This window comes from Lates calcarifer, linkage group LG4 (assembly GCF_001640805.2).
Source record: "Lates calcarifer isolate ASB-BC8 linkage group LG4, TLL_Latcal_v3, whole genome shotgun sequence".
In the NCBI taxonomy this organism is placed as follows: Eukaryota; Metazoa; Chordata; class Actinopteri; family Centropomidae; genus Lates; species Lates calcarifer.
In genome coordinates, this window is record NC_066836.1 from 7,625,508 (window position 1) to 7,652,266 (window position 26,759).

At 41.2% G+C, this 26,759-nt stretch overlaps 1 protein-coding gene across 2 annotated transcripts; it reads right to left on the bottom strand.

The window, feature by feature from the left end:
- Window positions 1–1,223: 1,223 nt before the first annotated feature.
- Window positions 1,224–11,665, bottom strand: LOC108884170 (uncharacterized). Of its 2 annotated transcripts, none has more exons than XM_018677859.2 (3): window positions 9,831–11,665; window positions 7,780–8,469; window positions 1,224–4,693 (listed from the first exon to the last, which is right to left on the bottom strand). In XM_018677859.2, the coding sequence occupies exons 1-2, from the start codon at window positions 10,848–10,850 to the stop codon at window positions 7,918–7,920; spliced, it is 1,572 nt and encodes a 523-aa protein (XP_018533375.1). In that variant the 5' UTR covers window positions 10,851–11,665; the 3' UTR covers window positions 1,224–4,693; window positions 7,780–7,917. The 2 variants fall into 2 exon arrangements, with proteins under 2 accessions (XP_018533375.1, XP_018533372.1); XM_018677856.2 differs by having other exon boundaries at window positions 1,224–4,696; window positions 9,831–11,664.
- Between the last annotated feature and the right edge of the window lie 15,094 nt (window positions 11,666–26,759).

Here is a 26,759-nt window from a genome sequence, read left to right on the forward strand (position 1 = left end):
GGATTTATGGCTGTTTTGTGATTGTGATTTAGTATTCACACGTCGTTCTGAACTGACTCTTACCCTCAGATATTTGTTTTTAAAGTAGATTTTAGTCAACTAGAATAGCTGAAAGAACGATCTTTTAAAGAGCACATTTTTATCTCACTGCCAAAACAGACCTCTCCTATGAATAGCAAGCAGAGTGATGTTGTATCTGGAAAATGGAAAATATTCTTACACAGTTCATGACTAAGCTATAAAAATATTTAGTCTTTGGTCCTGCAAGAAGACGCCGATTTCAGGGAATCCAATGCTGCACTTGAGATTCGTTAATCTAGTGCTAAAACAATTAGTCATTTAATCGATTTGTCAAGCTATATTTTTTAAAAAATCAATCCCTTAAGTCATTTATCAAGCACAAATGCCAAACATATTCTGGTTCCAGCCCCTCATATGTCAACATTTGCTGGATTTTAGAAATGAATAATCATATTAGACAGGATCATGATCCAGTTGAACCCAAACTCCTTAAAAATGTTTGGGCTACCACCAAAAAGCATATGAAAGTCTCTTTTTCCACATTTTCTGCAATTTAACTGTTAAGAATACATTTTCTGTTGATTTCATATCCCTACAAAATTGTCAAATTTCTGTTTCAAATGTATCACTTTATCTGAATTTTTTAATTTAAATTTGGGGCCCAGGTGCAGCCCCAAGTTGGACAGCCCAAAGTATGGGCTGAGTATGGGCCCCCCACACTAAGAAGAATGTGCCCCCAGTTGCCCACCAGGTGGCAGGTGACCCATGTGAGGCTGATGTGGGACTATGTGGGCCAGGTGCATTAGGGCTGGCCACGCTTTTGCTTTTGCTAAAGTGAGCAGTGTAGGCACACTGTGGTCAGTTTTCTGCCCACTGTATCTCTGCATGGGTCCTCAGTGGCCATGTTTACTGTGTCAATGCAAAATGTGACACGGTGCATTATGCATTATGCAAAATGTTAAAAGTAGCAGTAAAGAGTCATTTCAACTACTTTCATTTATTGAGATGCAGAAGAAAAAAAAATGACTACAAAACTGCATGTTGAATGAATAGAGTGCTGTTTGCTTGTTGAATGTGCCCCCCCCCCCCCCATTCAGCCATCAAGGTGCCACCATTTAGATTAATTTTAATATATCTGCATACAATTTTAATGCAACATAACAAAATGTGAAAAAAGTGAGACAACCTGAATTCACTGTATGTTGTCAAATAAATCCCAGAAGACTGTAGCTGGGTTTTTTAATTTCATAACACCAAGCCCAAACAATTTCAAGGCACAGCATTTTATTCAAGCTGCAATAATGGAACATTGCAACCCACTCTTTATCATGTAAATTTCCTCAAAAAATAGTGAATGTTTTATTACATAAAATACTCAGGACAGACACATTTTTCCACCTACATAAAAATGGAATGATCCACCATACATCACGAAGGAAAACAAGACGAAGGAACATTTTATGTAAACATATTCAAAGAGACATTGTAGTTATTCAAAAGTTAAAAAATCAATACAGAAACAAGAATTTTTCGGTTTGTATTTGCTTAGATTATGTCTTACCCCGCTATTTTGGATGGAATAAAAGTAAAGGTAACAGCTACTGTGAGGAGGAAGATGTATTTCTACAACACATTCCTCTTACCATGGCGCAAATCTGATCAGCCCTCTTAGAAAACAAGCTTAAGTGTCAGGTCTAATAGCGCTGGCTGTTGAGGTGCTTGCTTAGAAACTCAGAGGTTGCAGGTTTGAATCTTACCAGGTGCTGTTTTGACATCCAACACCCAAAATGAAAACTGAAAAGCAGTCTGAGAAGTGATCTAGCTGAGAAGGGAACTGGTGGTGCAGTGTGACTATTAGAGGCTGTAAGGTAACTTACAGTGCAGAGTGTGATAGGTCAAATCCCTTGTCAGGACCCAGATCAGCTTTTCTTGGAAATCAGTAGAAATAAAAGCAAAGGTAACAGGTACTGTAAGAATATGTATTTCTGCGGCATTTTGCTTCTGTAATATGACACATTTGTGTGTGTGTGTGTGGGGGGGGTAATCAAGTATTAGGTGTTGGACATTTGATTAGTTCAAAAATAATCCTAAAACAGTGTTATCAGCCAGGAACAACTGTTAGATAATTGTAAACATTGGCTTATTTAAAAAACAGTTGCTCTTTCAGCCACAAAATTGATGGTTGCTAAGAAATAACAAGATTGCTTTTTTCAAGCAAATGTATCAATCACAGATCCTTTGTTTAAAAAATTACTTTGAATTTTGAGCGGTAAAAAATATAAAGCCAACATTATAAAACACATACGTGCAAGGACAGTCTGACAGATGTAGCAACAGTAGGGGGCATCATGGCTAATTCTGTGTTTCTGGTGTCAAGTGAGATCTGGGAAGTTGTGACAGGCATTTATCCCTATTTCTGGCATTTTTTAAAATAATGGTCAGATCACATTATCATGAAAATAATGCTTAGTTGCAGCCCTTGTCCTTATGATTTTTGTTTGTCCCCAGTTTGTCTGTGCTTGTGTTTGTGTCTGTGTGTTTGCTAGGCGTGGCCTTCTGGGCTCCTGCTCCCACCATAACACCTGCACACCTGTTCCAGATCAGCTCATCTACTAAACAAGCCCCTGCTGTATTTAAACCACCCCAGCTCTTCACTCCACCATTTGCCAGATTGCTGGTTCAACACCATGTTCCACGCCATGACCAAATGCTGCACTTTGAGTTACAATTCCCTGTGTTGCTTTTGACTCAGCATGACCGTTGTCACCTGGAAATTAGCATCAGCCTGGTTGACAAAAAGCCGATGGGACTTTTCATTGGATCTTGGATTATTGCAGAAAATAAGCTCCATGACCAACAAAAGTTTGTGATACTTCACAGTTGCTTGACGTCAACTTCACCACCACTAAGCGCTGACCTCTTCTACAAAAGCCTTTCTTTTTAGAAAGTTAGAGATAGTTTGAAAGAGCGTGACTGGACACAACAAGGCTGTAAAGGTGGACTGATGAAATCAGTTTTCACCCTGTTAACAACTGCCCCTTTTAAGATATGTAAAAGTTTAATCTATAATAAAAGGTATTTTCTGATGTATATTAAGTTGTAGCATAAAACATGAAAATGTCCTGAACTTGTGTTCAAACCACAGGTGTTATTTCAGGCTTTTAACCAAAATCCCATTCAAAAAAAACTTTGGGATGAGGGAACCAGGAGTGCTAAAATGCTACCTGACTTCCAGGTTTTATTCCTGCACCAGCCAAATGCCTGTCCCACTCTCCTCAGCCCCAGCCTTAAGCTGTTCTTCCATAATTCAACAAACAGCTTTCTGCATCATTTAACTGCCTCTGAGTCTGAGTCCTACCTTTGGGTCCAACAAAAAGCTTTATTAAAACTAAACAGTCTGTACTATTGTCAAATCATGATACAGTAGGATGCTCAAGAGACCAGTTTTCATTTTGAATGTTGCTCTTGAAGAGTAAGAACAGCCTCTGGCACTTGACCTCTCCCCATCTATCTGAGCGTCAGCGGCTTATCGACTCTTCACAACCTCGCCTCTCACTTACCATCATATCACAATTACTCTAACAGCTATAGGCTGCAGACAAAGACAGTGAGTGACAAAGTGGCCAGGACAGTTAACAGCTTGCATGTGTCATCCTTCATCTGTTCAGCTCTCCACCAGTGATACAGGCAGAGAGTGTGGAGTGTGGAGGGTGTTTTGTTTGGTGGATGGATTATACCGGCTCTCACAGGGAGGCAGTGTGCAGCTCTGATAGCAGCAGGAGCTTGTGAGAGCAGAGTGGTGAAAGTCTCAGACAAGATTTAAACAAACAAGAGATGCAGACGCTGACTTGACTGGCCTGGGACAACGGCAACGAGCGCCCTGACAGAATAAGGCCATGTGAGAGATCACACGCTGCCATCTCCAGATCAGTCCAAGAACCCATTCACACCGCTTCCGCAGCCATTTGAGACGTACTCTTAACTTCTGTTAGACACGCTGAACCCATAAATCATTTGTCAGAGTCGGGGTGATAAATTGCTGGCGTCATTTCTTTTATTTCATAGTCAAATGTGGGACATTCAGCGGTCAATACAACATCTCTGGAGTTGGATAATTGAGACGTCAGATTGATTTGTCTGAGAAAAGTGCAATTTAATCTCCACTCTGCTTGTCCAACTTTCCTGTCTCCTCACTGGTTTTTCCTCTTACATACTCTAACAACCATGTAGCAGAGAGAAAAACAGTCTAAATCCTTTTATTTGTAAAATATCTGTACAATAGTTTAGCTGATATAAATCTTACTATAGCATACTTTAGCATATGTAGCATCCAGACTGGTATAAGCTGCCTGACAACAGATGTTTTTGCAATTTAAAAAAAAAACAGTAAAAAATAAATTAATACTGGCACAAAAAGATATCTTTATGTTTCTATGGGTGGTTGTAGCAGTTCACAGCTTATCCTTTATTATTATTTTGCCACTACATCTCCAGTAACAGTGAAAACATACATTTTCAGAGAGGATCGACTGCCACTCCTCCATGCTGCTGTGCTTGCAAGACACACAGTCACGGGTCGGCTCTTGGGGGAGTTTTCCCTTTGGAAATATCTCCACCTTCAGGCCGTGCTCCGTTTCCATCGGCTGACAGCTTGTCTCAGTGGCATCAGCTCCTGCTGGAAACATCATACCACACACACACACGCACACACAAAAAAAAAAAAAAAAAAATCATTTAAATTCAGAACTCAGCACCTCCATGAGCTCAGACTCAATCCTGCTCCCCATCAAAATGCAGTACGTACAATTTGTGTTTCTTCTCAAGGCTTTTCTGGTAACATCATTCATTGATGGGAGACACAGAAACACAGACTTAATCCCTACTGTACTGAAAGTGAGGCAGTGTGTCTGTGCGTCTTTGAGTAATGTTGCAAGGTGGAACACTGTAAACCAGATTTTATAGTTGTGGCTGAATGTGTGAACTTCTGTCTTTGTTTAAACCAGTGTAAGTTTCAGGGACAAATCATAGCATTTACACCAGTCCTCGTCTTTGCAAGTGAAATATAATAATGGGTGGATTAACTATTTTACTATCAATAACTTTCTTTGTCCCCAAAATTGGCCATGAAGCAGTGAAACACACAAACACATCATAAAGTAGAAATAAGTGAAAAACACAGTGCATAAGTTAAAACAATCAAAAATATGTTAAATTAACACATCAGTCCAAATATAAGACTAGAAATCAGGTTTATATTCAAGGACGAGACAATTGTGTTCACAGCATCAGATATTGCATCTGAATGAAGAGAGTACCAGTGCTGTATTGTGGGTTATTTGGAGAGTGTTTTCAAGTCTGTTTATAGTGAGTCTATCAGATTTAGTCAGCAACAAAACTGTTTTGTTGGCCCACTTTAACCTGGAAGAGTACCTGAAGGCCGTTGAGATGTTTTCTGCTGCTACAGAGAGGAAATAAAATTCGAGATGAGTGAAAACAACTTCATAGCAAAATTTTAACTTTTAAAGTGAGACGTAATCTGTTGAAGTTGATATTGCGTTTTTGTGATGCATATTCACAAACAAAATTAACTACAACAAACCACACGTACAGTATCTGGGCTCAGACCTAATATAAATATTCAGCTTTATAATCATCTTTGGAGTCCTGTCTCTTATATTTTCTTCTGTGTTGTGAAGCATATTCACTCAGATTTCTTTTAAGCCACTTAGTTTTACTATTTTCCTATTATTTTAAATTCCCTCTGTTCATTTCTTCTTTTGCTATTTTACTTTTCATGCAGTCATAGTGTATCATGTTGTATATTGTATGTTTATGTCAATTGTAAAAGAGATTTTTGTGTTTATTGATGGACTCTAATTAGGCCAAAATACGTCATCAGTGAGAGCTAATGAGGACCCTATAATCAGTTAAAAAAACAAATAAAGGGCTATTGATACATGGTTAAGGCTAGGGTTAGGGATTGTATTTTGTGTGTGTGTGTGTGTGTGTGTGTGTGTGTGTGTGTGTTTCATTAATGCATTTCACCTTGTTTCTGTGAAACTAATTGGGAATCTTTACATATTAAACCAAAGGGTTGTTTGAGGTAAATCTTGTTTTTAAGGTTAGAGGATGCACTTTGTCAATGAGAATCCAGGTGTGTGTTCCTGTGTTTGTGTTCGTGTGTGTGTGTGTGTGTGTGTGTGTGTGTGTGTGTGTGTGTGTGTGTGTGTGTGTGTGTGTGTGTGTGCGGCTGGGTAGCTTAGCACAAAATCTATTGTACCAGCCATTTTAACACTGAACCTGCTCTGGGTGACTAATTCAGATGATTCAGGCCTTTATAATGTCAGCAGCATCTGAGCCTTTAAAAGACACTGAAAGTGAAAAGAAAGGACATCGTTGAACAGACGAGCTACATTATACGCTAACAGCTAATTAAACTCTTATCTCACTGAATAAATGAGAGCTCAAGCACATGCACTTTTTTCCTTTTTTAATTCGACCCATGTCTCTCTGGTGGCCCGCCTCAACCTGAAGTATCTCTCCTGCAGCAGCAATAACGTGGCGGAGAGAGCTGCTTTTGCCTGTGCAGAGGTGCTCCTGTTTATATGGACGTCACAAATATACCAAGAGTTTGCCTCGCTCCGTTCTGGCACGTGGCCAGGGGGATTTTATGATTAAAACCAGATTGTGCTTGCCCAACTCAGAAAAGGCCAGAAAAATAGATTGCAGTTACGCATTTTCTGCACAAGAGGGAAGTGCAGAAACATGCACATCTGCCTCTGCAGCATCTGCAAAGGTGGACGATTTTTTAGAAAGGGGGGCAACTTAACAATATACATCTGCTGTTTAATTTTTCCCCCTTCTGCTAGAGGGACTTTTTCACAGATGTCATCTTGTTATTAAGTCTGCTTCTAGTTCCCAGTCAGTAATGATACATCAGACGGTGGCACAAGAAGAAAGGCTTAAGTCCCTCCTCCCTCATCACCCCCCCTTTGACGGTAAATTATGCCAATTCTGAGTCAGAGCTACGATCATCCTGTAAATATAATGACTCCTCTTTAGTGTCACATGATTGGAGTCAAGTGGCTGTGGGGTCTTCCTATGCCAGAAACAACTGAGCTCCTGCCAAACTCTCAGTTCCCTCGAAGTCATGACTAAGTTACACTGCATTAAAAAAAAAAAACAAGTCTCGAGATTTTATCTTCCTTTCTGCCTTCAGATTCGAGTGGTGAAAGGGAGAACAAATGTCAAAATAACAGAGTAAGTCTGCTTGAATAATACACACCGGATTTTCAGAGGCTGTGTTTTAAAATATGCAGCAACTAATGCTTCATCTTGCAGAATTAGAAGTTCCTCAAACAGAATTTAACTTGTGAGTGAAATTATCTCTGATCACATGAGTAACCACACTGACGAAGAAGGGAGAAAAAAAGACTTCATTTCTCATTTAACTTGTCCAGACACACACATTTTGCAGTGTAGTGAAGACTGGGAAATCATGTGACATCAACAAAAGCAGACGCATTACGCCTCTCTCTCTCTCTCTCCACTACCGCCGCCCACACACAGACACACACTCACACATCAAACACACACATAAACCCTTTTTTGTAACAGGGAGGAACGCTGCAATTCATTTACTGACTTTGAAAACTACGCTGCCAGTAAACACAGCAAACGTCATCAGCTGAGAGACTTGGAAACATCAGCAGTGTAAAAAGAAGAGAGAGAGAGAGGAAAAAAGAAGAAGAGCCTCACCATGAGTTGCTCCCCCTGCCTGGTTCCCTTCTGACCGCCACTCACTGCAGCAGGGTCTCATGTTTCAGGCCCCCCATAAGCAACCGGGGGGCAGACCACCACCACCACCACTACCACCACTACCACCTCCCTCCTCCTTCACACCATGCTGGCGCTCTGGCGGCCTCTCCCAGGGTAGGCAGGGGTCCTCATGGGCTTGGGAGGCGGGTACGGGCCCTTGCCGCACCGCCCGTTTTGAGGGTACGGTGGAGGCTTCTGAGTCCTCCCGGAGGTGCTGTTCCCAATGATGACCTTAGGGTCTAGGCTCTGTGGGTGGGGGTGGTGGGGCTCCAGGTGAGTTTGCCCAATGTGGTTGGAGTCTCTGTGGGGGTACAGATGAGGCGGGTGGCCGTTCACGCCCGGCCTCTCGTGGTTGGCGTCTTTGACATGGCTGAGTGGGGTGAAGCGGCTGGTTTTGACGACGGACGCCATGTGAACGGGGGAGGGAGAGTTAGTCCTTAAGATGATGCGGTCCTCGTCGACATGTTGGGACACCTGGACCGGAGCCGGCTTGTGATTGGGCAGCAGGGTCACCCTGAGGTCACCGGTATGAGTTGAACTGTGAAAGTTTGCAGACGGCCCGTGGGTGCTGCTGGGCGCCTCCTCGCTGAGGTCAATATTGGCTGTGAGACGATCAATCTGCTCGACCACCTGAATGATAATACAGAGGGTCAATACTTCCCAAACTGCAGTGAAATACAAACACTTACTGAAGTCATGTACTAAGTGCAGTTTTGAAGTAAAATACCTGAACAATACTTGCATTATTCCATTTGATGCTACTTTATACAGTCTCCACTACTTTTATTTGACAGCTGGAGTTACTAGGTACTTTTCATATTTAGAATTTACATTAAAAAACACACTAAGCTAAAAACATAGCATTTTATTAAGATTAAACCAGTGGTTCACAACCTTTTAGCTCATGACTCCTTACAAAAAATTCAGTGTCTAAATGAAGCCTCTTGTCTCGTTCTATTTGTTTTTAGCACAAGAGATATTTTCCCTTTGAGCTTCTCACATGATTGCATTTAATAGAAGCAGTAGAATACACAAAGAGTAAAGATTAGATAATGTTCTACCTCCCCACCCTACAGATCATCCCATGACCCCTCAGGTTTATCTGGTGACCCTTTAGAGGGGCCCCAACACCCAGGTTGAGAGCTATTTACTGTAAAGTAGATAAAACTAGCTCCACCTCAGCCCACAGCAAATGTTACTTAAACACTGATACGTTTTGTCACATATGATCACATGGTGGTCACATGGGCTTATTTCAAGGTACAATTGGTTTTACTTGTACATTTAGCTATATGCCTGTCCTTTTACTTCAGGGTGATTTCATTGCAGGACTTTTACATGCATTTACAACCACAAGGTCTGACTGTGCTGAAACTGAAGAAACAATCAGCAGTTTAACCAACCTTTTCAAACCAAAGCTGTTTTTAGATCTCCTTTGTTTGCAACTGTCAAAAATCACAATCACTGAGGTTTGTTTCTTTTGTTTTGTTTTATTATTATTTGTAATGTTGCCACGGTACAACGCCAGGCCTTGCACAGATGCATTCAGCTGTGAGTCAGTGCTATTTTACAGCTGCATGCAAAATGGATACTGTAAGAGCAAGGCATAATTTAGTAACAGTCTCAAGCCAGGCTTTTTAATGTGCTGGCCGGAACGCTGCCAATTTCGGCAGCGTTCTGCAAAAGGTCAGTGCAAATCGTTCTCAGTCACCGCTTCGGCAAGAGATGATGAGTGAGTCACAAACAATGCAGTCAGCACACACACATAATGATATGCACACACACACATACACGACCTGTGTCAAAACGATCTGCACTGTGACTCATTTTGCCAGCATCTGAGCTTCATGCTAATCGCTTTAAATGTCACAATATCCAGGGGAGCATTGATGAAAGGTTGGGACATCTGCACCTGACACAGACCTTCGTGTTTAGACACCTGATCTACATGTAAGGAATAAAACGTCTGTAATAATAACAGAGCCTCCTACCTCTTTCATCTCCACATGAACTTGCTTCAAACCCCCCAACACGTCCTCCAGATCTGTCACCACTTGTCGGATTTGATCCCTCACCGAGTCCTGTCTCCTCCTCTGCTTCGCCACCTCCAAACCTTGACGCTGGTGGTGCTCGCTGTTGGCCGACGATTTCGAGGTCTCTGGACTGGTGATGCCGGAGGGGGGGACGCAGGGCCCCTTCCGTCTGCTTTGGTTTAGGTGTTTTTGTGGGACTTCAGTGGAGAAGAAACCTTTGTAGGAGCCACCGCGTCCATTATAACCATCCTCTGATCCACCCTTGTGTTTGCCCAGGTCCTGATGGCTATCTCTTTCCTCCCCTCCATCAAAGAGCACTGGCCTCGGTCCACAGTGGCCATTTGGCATGGGCGCGTGACCCGAATGGGGACCGTGTGGCTCCACATGATAGCTCTCAGAGTCACAATCACAGCCTTCCTCCTCCTCGTCTACAGAGACGTACCTGATGGTCCTCCTGTGCCTGTACCCATGACCTTTGACCTGAAGATGAGGGACAGGATGTGGTGTCCCAGCCTTAAAGGGGTGTGCCCAAGTGTCGCTGCGCACCACACAGCCACACTGTTCTCTGACAGATGGATAGTGTCTCACCCCAGGCTCCAGTGGGCAGCTCCACTGGGCAGGGTTCAACTCCCAGGGGCAGACTTGGCTCAAGTCGTCCGACTGGCTGTAAGGGCCCAGCCCTGCAAACACAGGCCTCCTCTGTGGGCTGCGATGACTGCTCCTCTCAACCCCGTCCACCAGGAAAGCTCTGCCTCCTACGTCTTTAACCCGAGGAGCCTGTGTCTCTCTCCTGCAGTCCAGAGATGGGTGGTCCGTCTGTCTGGCTGATGCTGGTTGGTATCCCGGCCCACTGTGGTGATGGCTGTGCGGCTGCTCGCAGTAGTGGTGGACACAGTGCTGGCAGGGGCAGGGGGCGGGCGGGCTTTTGTGCTGGAGAAATCGGCGGTGTCCCGTTGTTTGTGCGCCTTCTGTGTACATGTCCAAAGAAGTCCAGAGGCTTGTGTGGAAAACGCCTTAGAAAACAACTGGTTTCCTCCCCTCCCTGCTCTCTCCAGCCCAGTCATTCACTCGCTCTGTTTTCCTCATCTGCGTCTTCCCACAAGAAAACTTTTCTTCACCTCTTTTTTTTCTTCCTCTCTACCCCAAGACTTCTCCCTCCCCTTCCTTCCTGTCTGTTGTTTCCCTTCTTCTTCTTCTTCTTCTTCTTCACTCCTGTAGCTGTTGATCTCTGCTACCCGTTCTTTCCCTTCCTTGGACACCCTTTCTTCTACTTCTTCTAACTTTTTCTCCTTCTTCTTCCTCACCCTGCAGCCCTCTCTCCTACACGGGGCCCCCTCTCCCTCTCTCTCTCTCTCTCTGTCTACCTCTCTCCCGCCTCGTTGTTCTATCTCATTTGCTGCTGCAGGCTTCCAGTCTCTCTCTCTCTCTCTCTCTCTCTCTCTCTCTCTCTCTCTCTCTGGCTGTGTATTTCCCGTTTCCTCCCCTCCCCTCTCCCGCTCTCCCTCTCTTTCTCCACCTCTTACTCCGTCTCTTGCCTCTGGTATATTCTCTCACATAGTCGGCAGTACCTGAATTTGTGAATTCCTTGCTCTCTCTCCTCCACCTGAAATCCAGCCGCCTTGTGAGGCTCCTCCGGTAAAGGACTCCATATGGGTTTCTGGCTCCCAGAGAGTGCGTGAAAGGAGTCCCAGCCCCAGTGCTGCGCTCATTAGCCCAACTAAAGCCTTTGCACTCTGCAATTAAACGCTGCCTGGGATTCCTCGGCCAGAGACTGAGAGAGAGGGGAGGGGAGGGGGAGGAGAGAAGCACTGGGGGAGGTGGGGTTTCTAACATACACAGACGAGGGAGTAGACAGCACTCTGAGTCAAGGAGACAGAGCCGCTGCCTTTGCACAAGGGGAACATTTCCATTATTCCATATCTCCTTTTTTTCTGCCTCTCTCCCCACCAATTCCTCCACCTCTTTGTCCTTTGCCACTCCACCCCTGTCATTCCCACTCTATCACTGTCTCGGTTAAAGTGATTTCACCTCACCAGTTGGAGCAGAACTTCACTCTGCTGAGCCAAGCATAGCCGGCATAGCTGCTCTGTATAGGAAAGTATGTCCATACAATACCTTTTAAAAGCCCCTTAACAAGGGCATTGTCAGAAATGTCAAACTGTGTGTTCGAGCCATGTTAAATTCATCATCCATTTCATTATAAATCCATCTCTGCTCAGTGTAGGTAGCTGTAATCTTCAGATAAATGGGACAAAAAAACTCCTTCATACAAAATTAGAAAAGCAGGATGAGCTATCAAGATCTCTCTCTCTCTCTCTCCAAAATAGCATAAGGCGCCTTGTGTTGTGGCTCTTTGTCCACCGCTAGGCGTTTATTTTCAAAGAAAATAACTGGAGCTTTGAAAACAATGTGTTGTAAAAAAGAACTACTGAGAATAACAGCAGAGGAAGATGAAGGGGATTCATCCGTCCCAGCAGGAGGATGAGCAGTCCAGTCACAGCTGCTGGGAAAGATTGTTGTTGTAGATGAAACACAGCTGGAGTGACTTCACCTCAATATATATACAATATATGTTTGAGGAGGGTAAGAATATTCACATGTATATGCATACTCACACTGAAAATAAGCTTATGCTCCTGTAACCAAGCAGCTTTTTATACTTGAGGTGGATAAAATCCTCTTGTTACAATAATAGTGTATTGTCTCTTAAGAACAATCAGCAAACTCTTAATGGGTTAAATCTGCAGTAATGTCTTTGTTGGGGAAGCAGAAACAAGCTGTGACAACTTTAAACTAAACAGCTGACATGTAGTGCAGTAACAGAGAAACATTATCATTCATTTGGAGTCATGTTTCCATCCACATGGAGAATGTTAATCCAATATTCATTCTCCTTTTTGCTCTGATTTTGTCTCCACTGACTCCTGAGGGAAATATCTGGCTCTTTAGCTGCTCCACTGTGTTCACCAGCTAGTCGCTAACTGTGTCTGTCTGCTGTTTGGTGCTGGGCAGGTATAGTGTACAGTGCTTTTTAGAGCTTGATGCAATGAGAGCGGTGAGGGGTGACCCAAAACAGTAAAGTTGTGTATTGTGTAAGTTGTGAAAGGCGCTAAAACGCTCCACATCCCAGGTGATAATTCTTTGTGGGCTCAACCCCATTCAAATAGTCATCTGATCCACTATTAATATCTAAATATTGATCATAGCCACTTTAAATTTCAAGACAGGAATGTCTGTATTTGGTTTATCAGTGGATTAAATACCTGAATAACCACAGCATTGGTGCAAAAATTGCATTAAAATCCAATATTGTCACAACCACAGAGATACTGAAAAAGCAGATTCCACTGTATGATGATTGACAAGTGTCTGTCATCTAACAGTATACACTGTATATTGCGTTCACTAGTTTGTATATGTGCATTTGTCAGTACATTTTAACTATCATTACATGTTTTTTGGTCTTTCAGTAATCACAGGATCCGAAAATGGCCTGTTGTACAATCGGCAGAGGTGGAGCCACCCACAGTGAACACTCATTCAGTGGAGAGAGATGAGCAATCTATTTTATTAATTTATTTATTTTTAGTCGATGTCCTTCCAGCCTCTTTTGGAATTGCGTCACCGTTCACTTTCCTTAGCGTCCTTGGCTCGAACTAAATATTAGCAAAGCAATATTTCCACCTGAGGAGGACGTTTTAGGGGATATTTTCCTGAAAGTAAGCGCTGCACTCCGACTCTGTGTATCTCATACATATGCATACATACAATCCAGACAGAGAGTCGATAAGAGTAACACCTCAACCTGTCATCTTCATCTCAGCAGGGGTTCCTCAGGCAGATCCTTGTCTACAAGCCACAAAGGGAATATCAAAGATTGTAGTTGTCATACTGTCTGCTCTCCTGCTCTCCCATATACATGGGTTTCGTACTGTATGTGTGTGTGCGTGTGTTGCCTCAGAAAAGTTCGCAGCTTGTGCAGCTCTTACATCACGGTGCTTTGTGTCGGCCTGCGCACCTCCCGGGTCGCTGCACGACTGCAGGGCAACCACAGCGAGAAGAGAATGAAGAACCACACTTCACCGCCCGCCACTCTGCACTCTCCTGTCCTCACCGGGGTCAGCGTGACCTAATTAGCACATATGGATACTTTCTAAATTAGTCTATAATAAGAGCTCAATATGGTGTTGGAGATTTGTCATATGGTTTGTGGCCTATTTACCCTCTGATGCAGACTCCAGTGTCCCACATCGCGCAGTATGTAGACTGTTACTGATGCATGCATGTGCAGGAGATACTGTAGGTGATATGATAATATTTTGCCTGTGATATCCTCACACCTTATAGGTGAGTTTAAGATTAATTTTTTAGCCCTTTTATCAGTGTATCCTGCTTTATTGCTCTTTACAACATCACCTCCCTTTTGTTAAGGTTTCGATAAACCTCTGTCTGTGAAGGTCTATTAGGTGTCCCCCATGGGCTGGTGTACAGACGTGTACCTCACACTGGCAACGTTCCAGCTGGTGACCTTTGCTTCATGTCAGCCCCCCTCTACTGTGAACTGTCAAAGACAGGCACAATGCCAAAAATAAGCACTGCATATTATTATTATTTATTGTATTTTTACCTCCTGGTGTAAAGACATAGGCAATGCTGTCAGACTAGATTGTGTTTTTATGTGACTCAGTGAGTACAACAGGTAAATCCTAAAAAAAAAAAAAAAAAGTGAAGTATTTCCTCATATTGAATGTCATCACAGGTCGTGGAAATTGTTTGTTCTCTATATTTAATGCAGATACGTGTTTCTGTATCAGTAACAAAGCACTACTTTAACATGGTCCACTGAGTCGTTGTGGATGGAGCTCTCGATCATATCACATGGTCTTCAACAGCAGATTGTCTGGTTCTTACAATCTGGGAATCGGGCATCTGCTAAGAGAGGAACAAGAATAAACTTTGGACCTCAAAACAACATTTTTTCCATTTCATACTCAGAGAAATATGTTGAACGTGCTCTTCAAAACCTTTTTTTTCTCCACTATAAAGGAACTTATCCTAAATGAAATACCATGAAACTGGAACATTTCAGATTTAGATCTGGGAGTCTTTGATCAAACAGTATTTTACAGTTTAATTGGTTCAGTACCAGGCACTAACTGTCACTAGTCAATGAAAACCTAGCACAATAACTCCAGAACACAAACTTCTCAAGAACTGGAAGAGTTTTTAGATTAAACGCAATCATCTCTGTTCTGTTTAACAGAGTTAGAGACACAAACTGGAGTGATGCAGTGATGTGTTATTTTCTGATATGAAAATATGACTCACATATCAGACTGTTAGTACTCCACCAGCACACAGATATGATGTGTTTAATGAGTTTTCTATGATATAGATATCAGGGTGTGTTACAGTCAGCTTAACTTAAGTATTCTAATAATGCACAGATCACATGCTCTTTGTTATGTGCAGGAACATGATGTTCTCACAAGTATTTTTCTTTAAATTCCCCATCACAAACTGTACATTATAATTATAGCGGTGCATAATCAAGCTAGAAAGAGCAGCAGACAACAGTAACTCCCCCTCCTCTCTGAACAGATTCAGCAACGCGCCCTAAGGAGACTCCTCTCTGAAATTTTTGACTGTTTCAGAGTCTTGAGAAAATCGAAAACTTGAATCATTCATGCGGCAGCTCACGTCAAAGCTTTAATGTATACTGAATGTATAAAATATGAGGAGCATCTTTGCGACACTGCAGAACGTGTCTGCTTCTCTACTCTACACTTCTCTATTACAGAAGAAGGATCTTAACTGTTTTCATGTTATTTGTCTAGTGTGGGGAAAAAAAGGAAGGGAGAGTAACACCTCCGGTGCTCACTGAGTGGTTAAATGAGGTTGAACAGTTCCTGCATCTGTAGATGAGGTCAATCTAATTTCACCCCCCCAAACGATCTCCTATTGTGAGTAAATTATTGCATTGCATTTCCTGAGGAGCCACCATCACCATGAAATAGCAAGTAAAATTTCCATCTAGCCTTGAACAAAGTAATACTCGACGAATAGTAGATTTAAAATATCAAAAACTGGCACAGTTTCATGCTTAATCATGCAGATTCTCAGGCAAGAGTGAACTGTGACAATGTTTTCCAACCCACACCTGGAGGTCTGTGACAGAGAGGATGGAGCAGAGGGTTTTTGAATGGAGGAGATTTTAACAAACTTTTACAGCAGGCGTTAGTGGAGACATCTTTAACTCCCTGCTGGATATGATGTACGTCATCAGGGTAGGATGCTCAGGCCCACAGAGACTGAAGAAATGATTTGTGTTGTTCAAATGGAAGGGAGAAACCATGAGGGAGCTTTTGCAAAAGTATTTGTTTTTCCACTTGTTTAGAGACACCATTGAAAGGAGGCACAGGGATTCGGGGATTTAAAACCCTAAATAGTAATGTTCTGTGAAACAGCAAGTTTCTTTTTGCTTTATTTTGTTGTATTGTGTTTTAGCTCCATGTATTAGTTGTGTTATTAGTTTAAAATCCCAGTGCAAATACTCCGCTCTCTCAGGAACCGATATGAGTGGAAAAATAAATCTGATTGAGGAGTTAGATATCAGAACAGATGAGATAAATAATACATTTGATACAGACTAATAAAAATCGAATTCAGCTTGTTACATGGAATGTTAATGAGCAACATGATGGTAAGAAAAAAAAACATCAGATAAACAAGCAGAAATTCATTTTTTTTTAATGAAAATATGTAGGGAAAAGCATATATAGGCAACTTATGCCACTAACAGCAGGAGAGTCTGTTTTCTGGTTGAGAAATAAGTTGCCATTTTCTTTACTCTCACAGCAGGACAACTTAGATGAGCTTCAGACTGAACTAGACAAAATGCCATCTGGTAGTCTTGTAAATTAGACCGATCAGGCACTAGATAGAATCCTCAATTATCTCCAAAGTGTCTATTGAACTTCATTGGGAACAATGATTTGGGGGACTCTTGGGAGGATTATGTTTTGCAGTTGCAGAGATGATTATTTCTTTTCATACTCTAAGGAAAGCTACAGTGGAATCAGTTGGTGTCTGAATTTTTGTTATATAGATGAACTCACTCTAATCTCTGACCATGCATCTGTGTCCTTTCAGATCACCTCAGGTAATAACAGATACTCTTCTCAGAGAGTATGGAGAATGAACAGATCCAGATTTTCTATAATACCTTAAATCTAACAGAGAAAATCACTGGTGTTGAGGAAGAGGAGGATATGATGTTATATGGGGTGCATTTAAATTCGGTATTTGAAGGGTTCTAATTTTTAATCCAAGTCAAAATCATTAAGAAAAGTTAAAATCAAATTAAAGGAAATTTTAATTTCTAAATTAGAAAAGATACACAAACAAAATATAGGACAAGACAAAGAGAGGTGAGATAATTAAAACAGGAGAATAATACACTGTTAATCTAAAGAGCAAGCTGTGCTGTGTTGATATGTTTAAGAACATGCAGAATCACCTCCTTCTATGAAGTGTTTCAATTCCCAGTAAACCCCTGAAGCAGTACTGAACTCCCTGAGACAAGAGAAAGTGGCTGGATAAAGTGCAGTGATTTCTCCACTGTGGGGTAGCGGCTAGTGACAGCATGGAGCCCATTTTACACAAAACCACGTTCAGATATAACAACCCAGTGAGGTCATATCTCGTCTCAGGGCCTCGGTGTGTCGGTGCACATCCTGCTTTTAGGGAACACAATGGTTACGTTGTTCCCAAAGAGGATTATCAAACAATTCCTATTCCTGAGCCAGGAAACCCAGTTGCATCATGGTGCAACAAAAAACGCTACGTCATGCAATTCATAGGATAAATACTGTCTGAGTTTTCTGTGAGAGAACAAAATGGTTTTCAGTTTGTGATGTCGGAAAATGTGCAGCTGAGACTCACAATGTGTTCTTGCTTTAAACACATTGAGCAAATCACTGCTTTCATTCATTATTCCTCTCTTGGTGCAAGATTGGATCATTTCTGTTGAAAGAGAAAAATTTTAATGCATACAGCTTTAAGTCCTTGAGACTATTTCACATGGTGAGCTCTTAGAGGCAACTTATCTCACAATTTAATGTACATATAGTGAATCTACACACAGAGTAAAAGACCTCAGGGTGCTGTGGCTAATTTATCTTTATGTGCTGAGGATCAAGGACACCAACCATGTGGGAGTCAGCTGTTACGAAAAAAAAAAGGCTTGAAATCCAAATGACAATGGCAAAAAGGACTAATGGACAGGATAATGACGGGGGGAGAATGAGCGTTGCCTTGAGAAGCAGAGCTGAGCTGGCTTGCAGGAAGCTGTTGCCATGGCTGACAGTAAGAAAATGGGATTGAGTGGTTAATTTTGCCCTGTTGGTGTGAGACATGGGGACAAAGTGCAGCAAGAAAGGAAAAAATAGTTGTTTACCTAGCTTGGCTTTTGAATTGTGACATGTGGAGAAGGAGGGATAGGTGGTGGGCATGGGAGGGGGATTTAGCAGCTCTGGATATATTATAATGAAAAAGTTTTTGGTCAAGACTGCCCCTCATCAGTTCTGAGATCAGATCCATGTGAGCCCAAGAGAAGACCTGCCATGCCCAGCTCCACACATTAGCTCACCTTCTCTGCTTTTAGTCTTTGTCACAGTGTTTCCTGTTTTATTTTGGTGTCACTTACTTTTCTTTGTTGTTTCAGATCCCACTTCCTGTCCTGAGTCTTTCCCACTCACATTGTTTGCCCCACCCTAATGTGTTGCACCTGTTTCTCACGGTCTCTCCAAGTGTATTTAGTCTGTGTGCTCACTTCCCTCTGTGTCAGTTCGTCTTCATTCTCTTCAACAAGCCGTTTCTTTGTGTCGTAGCGCTTTAGCATTAGACTAGTTTCTCTGTTTTTCTCTGAGTTTTTGCTTCCTGTAAAGACCAAGAAACTCAAGACCCAGATGGGAATGTAAGTAGTGTTTCAGGTACTTGGTCACAAACCAAAGCATTGGACTAATTAAGAGGAACAGTCAGTTACTAGAGGAAAAGTTAAGGGATCAACTGAGTTATTAAAATTCATTGTGAGGGGGATAAGAAGGTCTGTACCAAAGTTCATGGCAATCCATCCAGTAGTGATTGAAATATTTCAGGCTGGACCAAAGTGATGGACTGAACCAACAGACAAACATATAGTCATGCTGCTAGTATGGATAAAATGACACAAAAGACTAAAATATCCTATCGAAAGGTCTGGCTCTTACCTTGTTTTTATCTGGGAACTAAACAAGAACACGTCTGCTAACATGAAAATCTGGCCAGGCGTTGTCTCACAGCCCGGGACGCTGTGTCTAAAACAGGAACAGACAGTCAGACTTGTTTTCACTCAGATCTGACCTGCAGCAGTAACATACACTGACCCAGATAAGCCCACATCACATTGTTCGTCCAACAGCACGACGCCAAGGCCTTTGGTCATTAGTCTGGTGCAGAAAATTAGAAATGACCAGTGCCAAAGTCCATTACCTACATGCATATGATATCATTGCAGTGGTGGAGGGAGTATTAGATCATTTACTTAAGACAATGTAAAAATACTCTCAAAGTATTAAAGCCAGGACTCATCATGCAGGAAAACTGGCCATTTAAGCGTCATATTCTACTATATTACAGTATATTTATTGGTCATAATTACTGTTGCATTGATTTGCATACAGCAATTTATTGCTGTAGCTGATAGTTTAGTGATAATTTGCATTTTAATCCATAACAATGTGTCCTATTTTAAAAGTTGGTCACACAGTTTGTTTGTAAAACCTTTTGCCTCTGAAATTAAGTGATGTAGAAATATAAAGACATATAAAATAGAAATACTCAAGTGGAGTGCAAATAGCTCTGAATTTCTCTTGAGTAGTCTACACCACCTGAGTAAACATACTTCTCTAACCTCCATCGCTGTATTTCTGACAGCTTCTCCAGAATACTGAAGTTAGAACCAGCGTTTCTTCTACCTTTTTATATCTGATACCTGGAAATAATTACACAGGGTATATGTTCAATATCAAGCTGACATCAAAGTGACATGAATACATAAGCTGAATGTATAACTCAAACAGCAGGTGCATCTCTTAACATTTTATCATGACTGACGGGGGCAGATTTTTGTCCTGATATTTAGAGGAACACTCTTGTGTCTGAAGGTCAAGCATCTTACAGAGAAGCTTTCAAGGCTCTGAGTGTTTTCCAAAAAGCATGAACAAAGACCTTTGAAAATGTTAGAGCCAAATGGTTCATGTTTCCTACAGTTACATTAGGTTGAAGTAGTTCTGTGCTCCTCAAGTGAGTCTTCATACTTGGGAACAATGAAGAAATTGTAAAGCATTGGCCTATAATATGTCAGCATCTGCAACATACTCAACCGTGAATCTTGAATCGTGACGGTGAACTTTTTTTTCTTTTTTTCTGTCTGCCATGTCATGGCCATGTGCTGCCATTTGGTGTGATACAGTGATTCCTGTGTTGGGGTCAGGACCGAAGCTTAGAGTGTTTGTGTATTTGCTAATTAGCACTTACCGCAAAGCACGCCTGAGGCTGATTGAACCAAAGTCCAGTGTTACTTCAATTCATCCTGAGGCAGATATGAATGGTAATCCATCAAACAGTTGTTGTGACATTTGGAGCTTGAGCAAAAGTTTAGAAATCACCAAAGTCATTAAGATTCATCCTTCAACCACACCACTAACATGGCTGAAAAACAATTATGCAACACAAAATTATGCCTATTTTCCCAGCATTTCTCTAATCTTTGCTTTTTTTTCCTCCTTGTGAATTAATAGAATATTTCCTCTGGGTTTCTAAAACTCATCCAGATAACACAAGAAAAATCTCTCTTGTTGATCTGATCACACACAACAGCAGGTTAGACATGCATATTTTTATTTTAAATTCCCACAGCATACTGCATGCTTGCATGATAGTGTAAGGTATCCAGATATTTAAAACTGATCACGTCACATTTGGGGACTTAGAGGTTTTGTTCATTAAACTCAGTAGACCCACTATATTGAGATTTGATTAACTCATTCTCAGATGCAGGTGAGACATAATTAGTGCAAACATCATTGTTGTAATACATAATTAGCAGGGGACATTAAGGTCATCTCGTGTTTTGTTTTTTCTTTGCAGCCTCCTCCAGTTTAAATATTTGGTTTCATAGACACAGAGGCAGATCAGGCAAGTCTGTCAACACTCAATTCTGCCATTCCCCTGACCTTCAGGTTCAGGGCCGTCCATTTGTTCAGAGTAATCTCTCATGTTTACCCACAAACAACAGCTGAGTCGTGTATTCACCACCATTCAAAGCTTTCAATCTCCAAACTTACAAGAAACACAGCAAAAGTCAGAGTTGATGGTAAAAGAGGGAACTGTGGAAAGCCTTTCCTTTTAACACAAAAAGCGAAGCCTCCAGCCTTCATACTGTATTTTTGAGATGAATAGCAATGAAGTTAAAGTGGTTCACTGATGGAGAAATCAAAGCTGTAGTCAACTTGACAGCCACTTGCTATCTATTGTGTTTGATTTCAGATCCGTTATGATAATGTGCTCAATCCTCCAAGGAAAATTTGCTCCTCAATGTTTCACATTTGCTGCAAACAATGACTTTAAATCAGTCTCAAACAAAACCTGACTCTGAAAAACCTTAAGTGCCTTTCTTTTGTGGACATTTCAAGCAGCTCTCAGTGTCTTTTAATGTGTAGATAATAGAAATGTACACCAGATGGCAAGGAAAAATTATCCTGTAATGTAGTGTAGAGCCTCTCAAAAGCAATAATGTCTTGCTGGTGAGACCATTACTTAATTTACATCTAATCTGAGGAGAAATGTGCCAACATAGATCGAGCCTCATTTAAAAAAAAAAAAAAAGGCCGGTGACCTCATTTGGAGAAAGTTTGCTAAGACTCTGAGCCTCAGAGTTAGAAGAACCTCTGATGGTCAGTGAAGGTGTCGAGAGGGTTTTTATGCTTTGTAAACAGCCATTAAAGAAAGATGGGCAGTCCCTGCGAGACCTTGGTTGAACCAACTCCAGGAACAGCCAAGCCTGGGAGTGTGGTTTAACACACTGTGCTGACAGGACGTTCAGTCTTGGCTCCAGCTACACAACCTCTCTTATTTTCCTAAGTGGCAGTATCTTATTTAGTGCCGCAGCTCTCATGCAGCATTGTCTGTGAGAGCTGAGTCTTTTTTTATCCCCTAAATCATTGTCAGAGCTGTAGTGAAGATCATAGGAGGAGACTGTCAAGCTCAGGTTCAGTCCAGTTCATGTCCAGACTGGAGCTATTATTTACCAGACTTCTGAAAATTACACTTAACGGCACATCAAATGTGTCAGATCAGCAGCAAAAGCGTTTTTCACCGCAAGCAAAGAGTAAGAACCATTTATCATCTTACTTGCCATGACATTTAGTGTCTTTAAAGAGCAGTTCTTATGTGATCACACAATTCACATGTATGAATGAGGTCATAATAGCCAATTAGAGACAAAGATTTACAAACTGCCCCATTGCCAGGTGAAATAATAGTGAGGAGAAAACTGTAATGGGGGAAAATTTGAAAATCGAACAGAAATTTGATGTCTAACTTACCAAAGTTTCAGGAGCAACCAAAACAATATACCTTGCAACAGGGAAATGCTCAAAACTAGAATATTATACCTTCTACTTGCAAATAGAAGAAAATGGATGGAAATAGAAAAATGCTAAGAGCAAGAAAATGTGTTTGTGTGCCACCTGAGTGTGTCATTTCACTGCAGCGACAGGAGAGTCTGAAACATAAATTGATTCCTCTCATTTGCTGCCATTTTCCACCAGTAGCTGGCCTCAGTCAGAGCAATGTTTTCAGTAAAAGAGCTTTTGGATGATGAACATGCGATTTTCCAAATATTTTTGGATGAGAGCAGATTGTAGTTGCAGATTGTAGTGTTTCTGTGACTCTGTAGAAACACTACACTACACAGAGTTTAAGCATTTTAGGCATAAAGGAAATTTAGGCGGTACACTCTTAGCTGCAGTTCAGATAACGGCGGAGAGAGCTATAGAAAGATCCCAGAAAACAAGAATACAGTAATAGATTACAAATTTGGAAAATCATTTTGCTTTTATGTGTGAAGTTTAACTGTTTGACAGTGCATATTTTCCCATTTAAATGGTAGAGCATGTCGAGTTCCTGTCTACTAACAGCAAACACATTATATATATATATATATATATATATATATATATATATATATATATATATAAAGATAATAGTATAGTATATATTGTGTACAATTAGTATGGTATGGTTTAAGTAATTCCTCAAGTAAAAATGCAAAACATTTGTTGGTTCCAGCCTCTTAAATATGATCATTTGCTACTTTTCCTCCTCAACATTACAGTAATCTGAATATTTTTGATGGACCACAGTCAACAGACAAGACATTTGAAGACATCACTCTGTGCACCACTAGATTGTGATGGACATATTTCCTTGTTTTATGATGTGATAATTGATCACTCAACAAAATAATCAGTAGTTGCAGCCCTAATGAAACTGGGACACAGCTATGATATATGATACGTCTGAGGATGTTTCTGTACTTTTAGAGATGTCAGTAAAACTCTAAACTAACATCAGAATTAGCTTCACAAAAACTCAGTAAAGTCTTTCATTCAAGTGTGAGGAAAAAACAAAGGGATACCACCTCTGAAAAGATCATTTTCTAGGTGATTATTTACCTCCTTTTAAACTGAAACACTTGTTTTGCAGTGTCACTTCAGATTTACTGACTATAATTAACTCCCTTGCACTTCCTGTGTGATACCACTGCTACCACAGAGACGGGCGGTGCAGCCGACCGACCTGACAGCTTGGTATGCACTAGTGTCACTGACTCACACTAACCAGTGGGAGGGTCAAAGGTTGCCCAGCCATTTTCACAGATGTTGTTTTCCTGTTCTGTTGGCAACTGGATATCTACTGATCCCCGCTGAGAGTCCAGGGTATCAGAGTGTTGAATGAATGTTGCTCAGTTTGCAGCTGCTCATAAGGTAAATGATCTTCCTTGTAGAACATTGTTGAATTGTTCAGCTTTTCCTCCATTTTTGTGACCAAGAGGGCATGAAATTGATTTAAATGATCTCTTTCACCTCTAAAACAGATTAAAATTCTCATCATGATCAATAGGTGGCACTCATGATCCGTGACAGTTCTGCAAGGTCATCCATTTACAGGAATAAATTATAGCTGCAAACAGTGAGTCAGTTAAAAATACATTTTTACTCACTAGTTTTCACAGTTGTGGCGACATTTCATTTAAAAACATGTTTAAGAATGTCACATGATATATATATCATATCCTAGATATTTAAACGTAACTTTAACCAAATATATAAATCATGTTGGTCAGCCTTTTGATAAATGTTCAAGTGATAATCCTGCTGAGTAAAACAACCTTTTCTGCCACAAAAACACTGCCCATCTCTGCCCTTCATTCTCATTCTTGGCTGCTGAAACTCTTATTCAGGCATTTATCACCTCCAGATTTGATTAATGCAACAGCACCCTCTACGGCACATCCTCCAAAGTCCTGCACTACATCAAAAAAAAAAAAAAAAAAAAAACCTCTAGCCTGAGTGCTCCCTCTCTCTCACTCCTGCTCTTTTACATTACTCACTCCCTCCAAAAACGCCTGTTGGCTTTGCATGCAGCAAAGGGTGCAGATCAATCCACTTCTCTCTACATAAAGAGCTGTTCATCACACGGCTCCCTTCCTCCAGAGCTGTGCCAATGTCCTGAACCTCCCTTGCAAGGACAGAAAACCCTACAAGTCTCTCATCATCCACCTTTATTCAAACTATTAACAGTCACCTTTGCAGTGAAGCAGGGATCATTTCGCTCTCACTGGCCATGTCTGACATGTCTAGCAATTTTTGTGAATGCCAAACTACATAAAAATGACAAATCGGATGGAACTGATTTACAGTACTTTTCTAGTCCTTTTCTGTTGAAATTTTATTGCTGTATAATAGTCCTGTAACTGTGAGACCTATTTCTTTGCAATTTTCTTAGGTGCAAGATAGATAGATAGATAGATAGATAGATATCACCAGAGGAGATGTTAAGGTATCAATGAAGACATTACAGTTCATGTGTTCAATGTGTGAAGCAAATTCAAAGGCAATCCATCCAATAGCTGTCAGGACGTTTCACTCAAAACCACAAATGTCAACCTGCTGGTGGTGCTAGAGGAAAAGTGAGAGGATTGCCAAAATCGCTTGGATTCGTCATCTAGACATCATGAACGTCTGTGCCAAATTTCATTGCAATTCATTCAGTAGTTGTTGAAATATTTCAGTCTGAACCAAAGTAGTGGATGAACCAACCAATAGACTTGACATTGGCATCCTTAGAGCCATATTGCTAGAACCGTCCAACAGAAATGAACAGATTGATTGAATGATTAGAAAATTAGAGCAAAACCCCTGCAACATAAAAGCAATAAACAATCTGCATGTCCCATAGAAATTATCCAATTTTAGAAATCAGCATCACATAATTGAACAATATTAGACTCTAGGAGCTTGTTGGACATCAGAGCAGTCAAAAAGCAGTTTACCTTCAAACTCCTCCACCCGTAGCTGCACATAATGGACAGTCAGGCCTGTTGGAGCCAGCTAGCCCATTAGCCTGGGCTAATGCATCCAGGACTCCCCGCCATGCACTGCCCATCACTCCTGACTGGATCTGGTTTCACACAGAAGCCGCCTCATCTCTTTGTGCTTGGGGGCAACTCTCAGTCCAAAACAATGACCCCTGAGAAACAGTTGCTGAGAGAATGGCTGTTTTCTCCCCCTAATACTAATAGGTTTGTGTATTTAGTAGCTGAGTTTACCAGGTCAAATAAAAGTCTAGAAGAGGATATAAGATATCTTAATAATAATAAACATTTCCTGGGTTTTTAAAAGACATATATTATTAAAAGAAGAAACTACAAGTGTAGAGAATACTCTGTATTTAATGTTCTTGCTGCAACAATGTATAAAATGTGGAATGTAGAATATGTACAGTAACAAGTATCAGATTCCTGTTTCAAAGTGTAAAGTGGATATTGGTTCAATCAGAGGGTGAAATTGTTTTTGACCATGCCTGTGATCTTGGGTTTCACAGCTCTGCCTTGCTAAATGGACCGGGTGCATTAGGGGCCAGAGAGGAGCGCGCTGCAGAGTGCTCTTAAAAGGCGAGGGGAAAAAAAACACACACACGACTCGATACAGCCTCCCTGTTTTTTTCAGCCTGGCTGCCCTGCTGTAGAGGGACGGCGACATGTTACTAACCATGTATGGAAGCGCTGCGTGTCAGGTTTCAGCTGTCAAATCAAAACAATCATCCTGATGGAGAGAGGGCAGAATGTATATGCAGGGTATGGTGACTGACATGAAGGCCCTCATGTGATGGAGGGTGAAAGTTTTCCATTTCCTCTGCTTTGTTACAACTGGATAGAATTCGCTAGGTTTTGTTCTAATGGGCTTTGAGTATCAGAGGAGTGGTGTTCTCCACATGGGCAACGGGAAACAAAAAGTGAGTTTTTGTGAGTAACTAACTTTTCATCATCTGAACCTGAATATCTCAGGGGAAAAGAAAAAAGTACTTAAAAACAAGAAACTGTAAAATGTGTTGATTTATTTCTGCATGTTTTTCTCTCTCTTGATGAAAAGTACACCAGATTTTTTTGGCAGTTAAAACACGCTGTGGAAACAACATTATCACCCTTTTGATCACAAACTTAACAGCAAACAGTTGCTTATTTACACAAGTAGCAGATACGGAGCAACATAATCATTCATT

Bases quoted from the DNA above. Each gene is read 5' to 3' on its own strand.
- LOC108884170 (XM_018677859.2), bottom strand. From the start codon at position 10,850: ATGTACACAGAAGGCGCACAAACAACGGGACACCGCCGATTTCTCCAG. The intron at 8,470-9,830 runs GTAGGAGGCTCT...ATTATCATTCAG, and splicing joins TTCATGTGGAGATGAAAGAG to GTGGTCGAGCAGATTGATCG.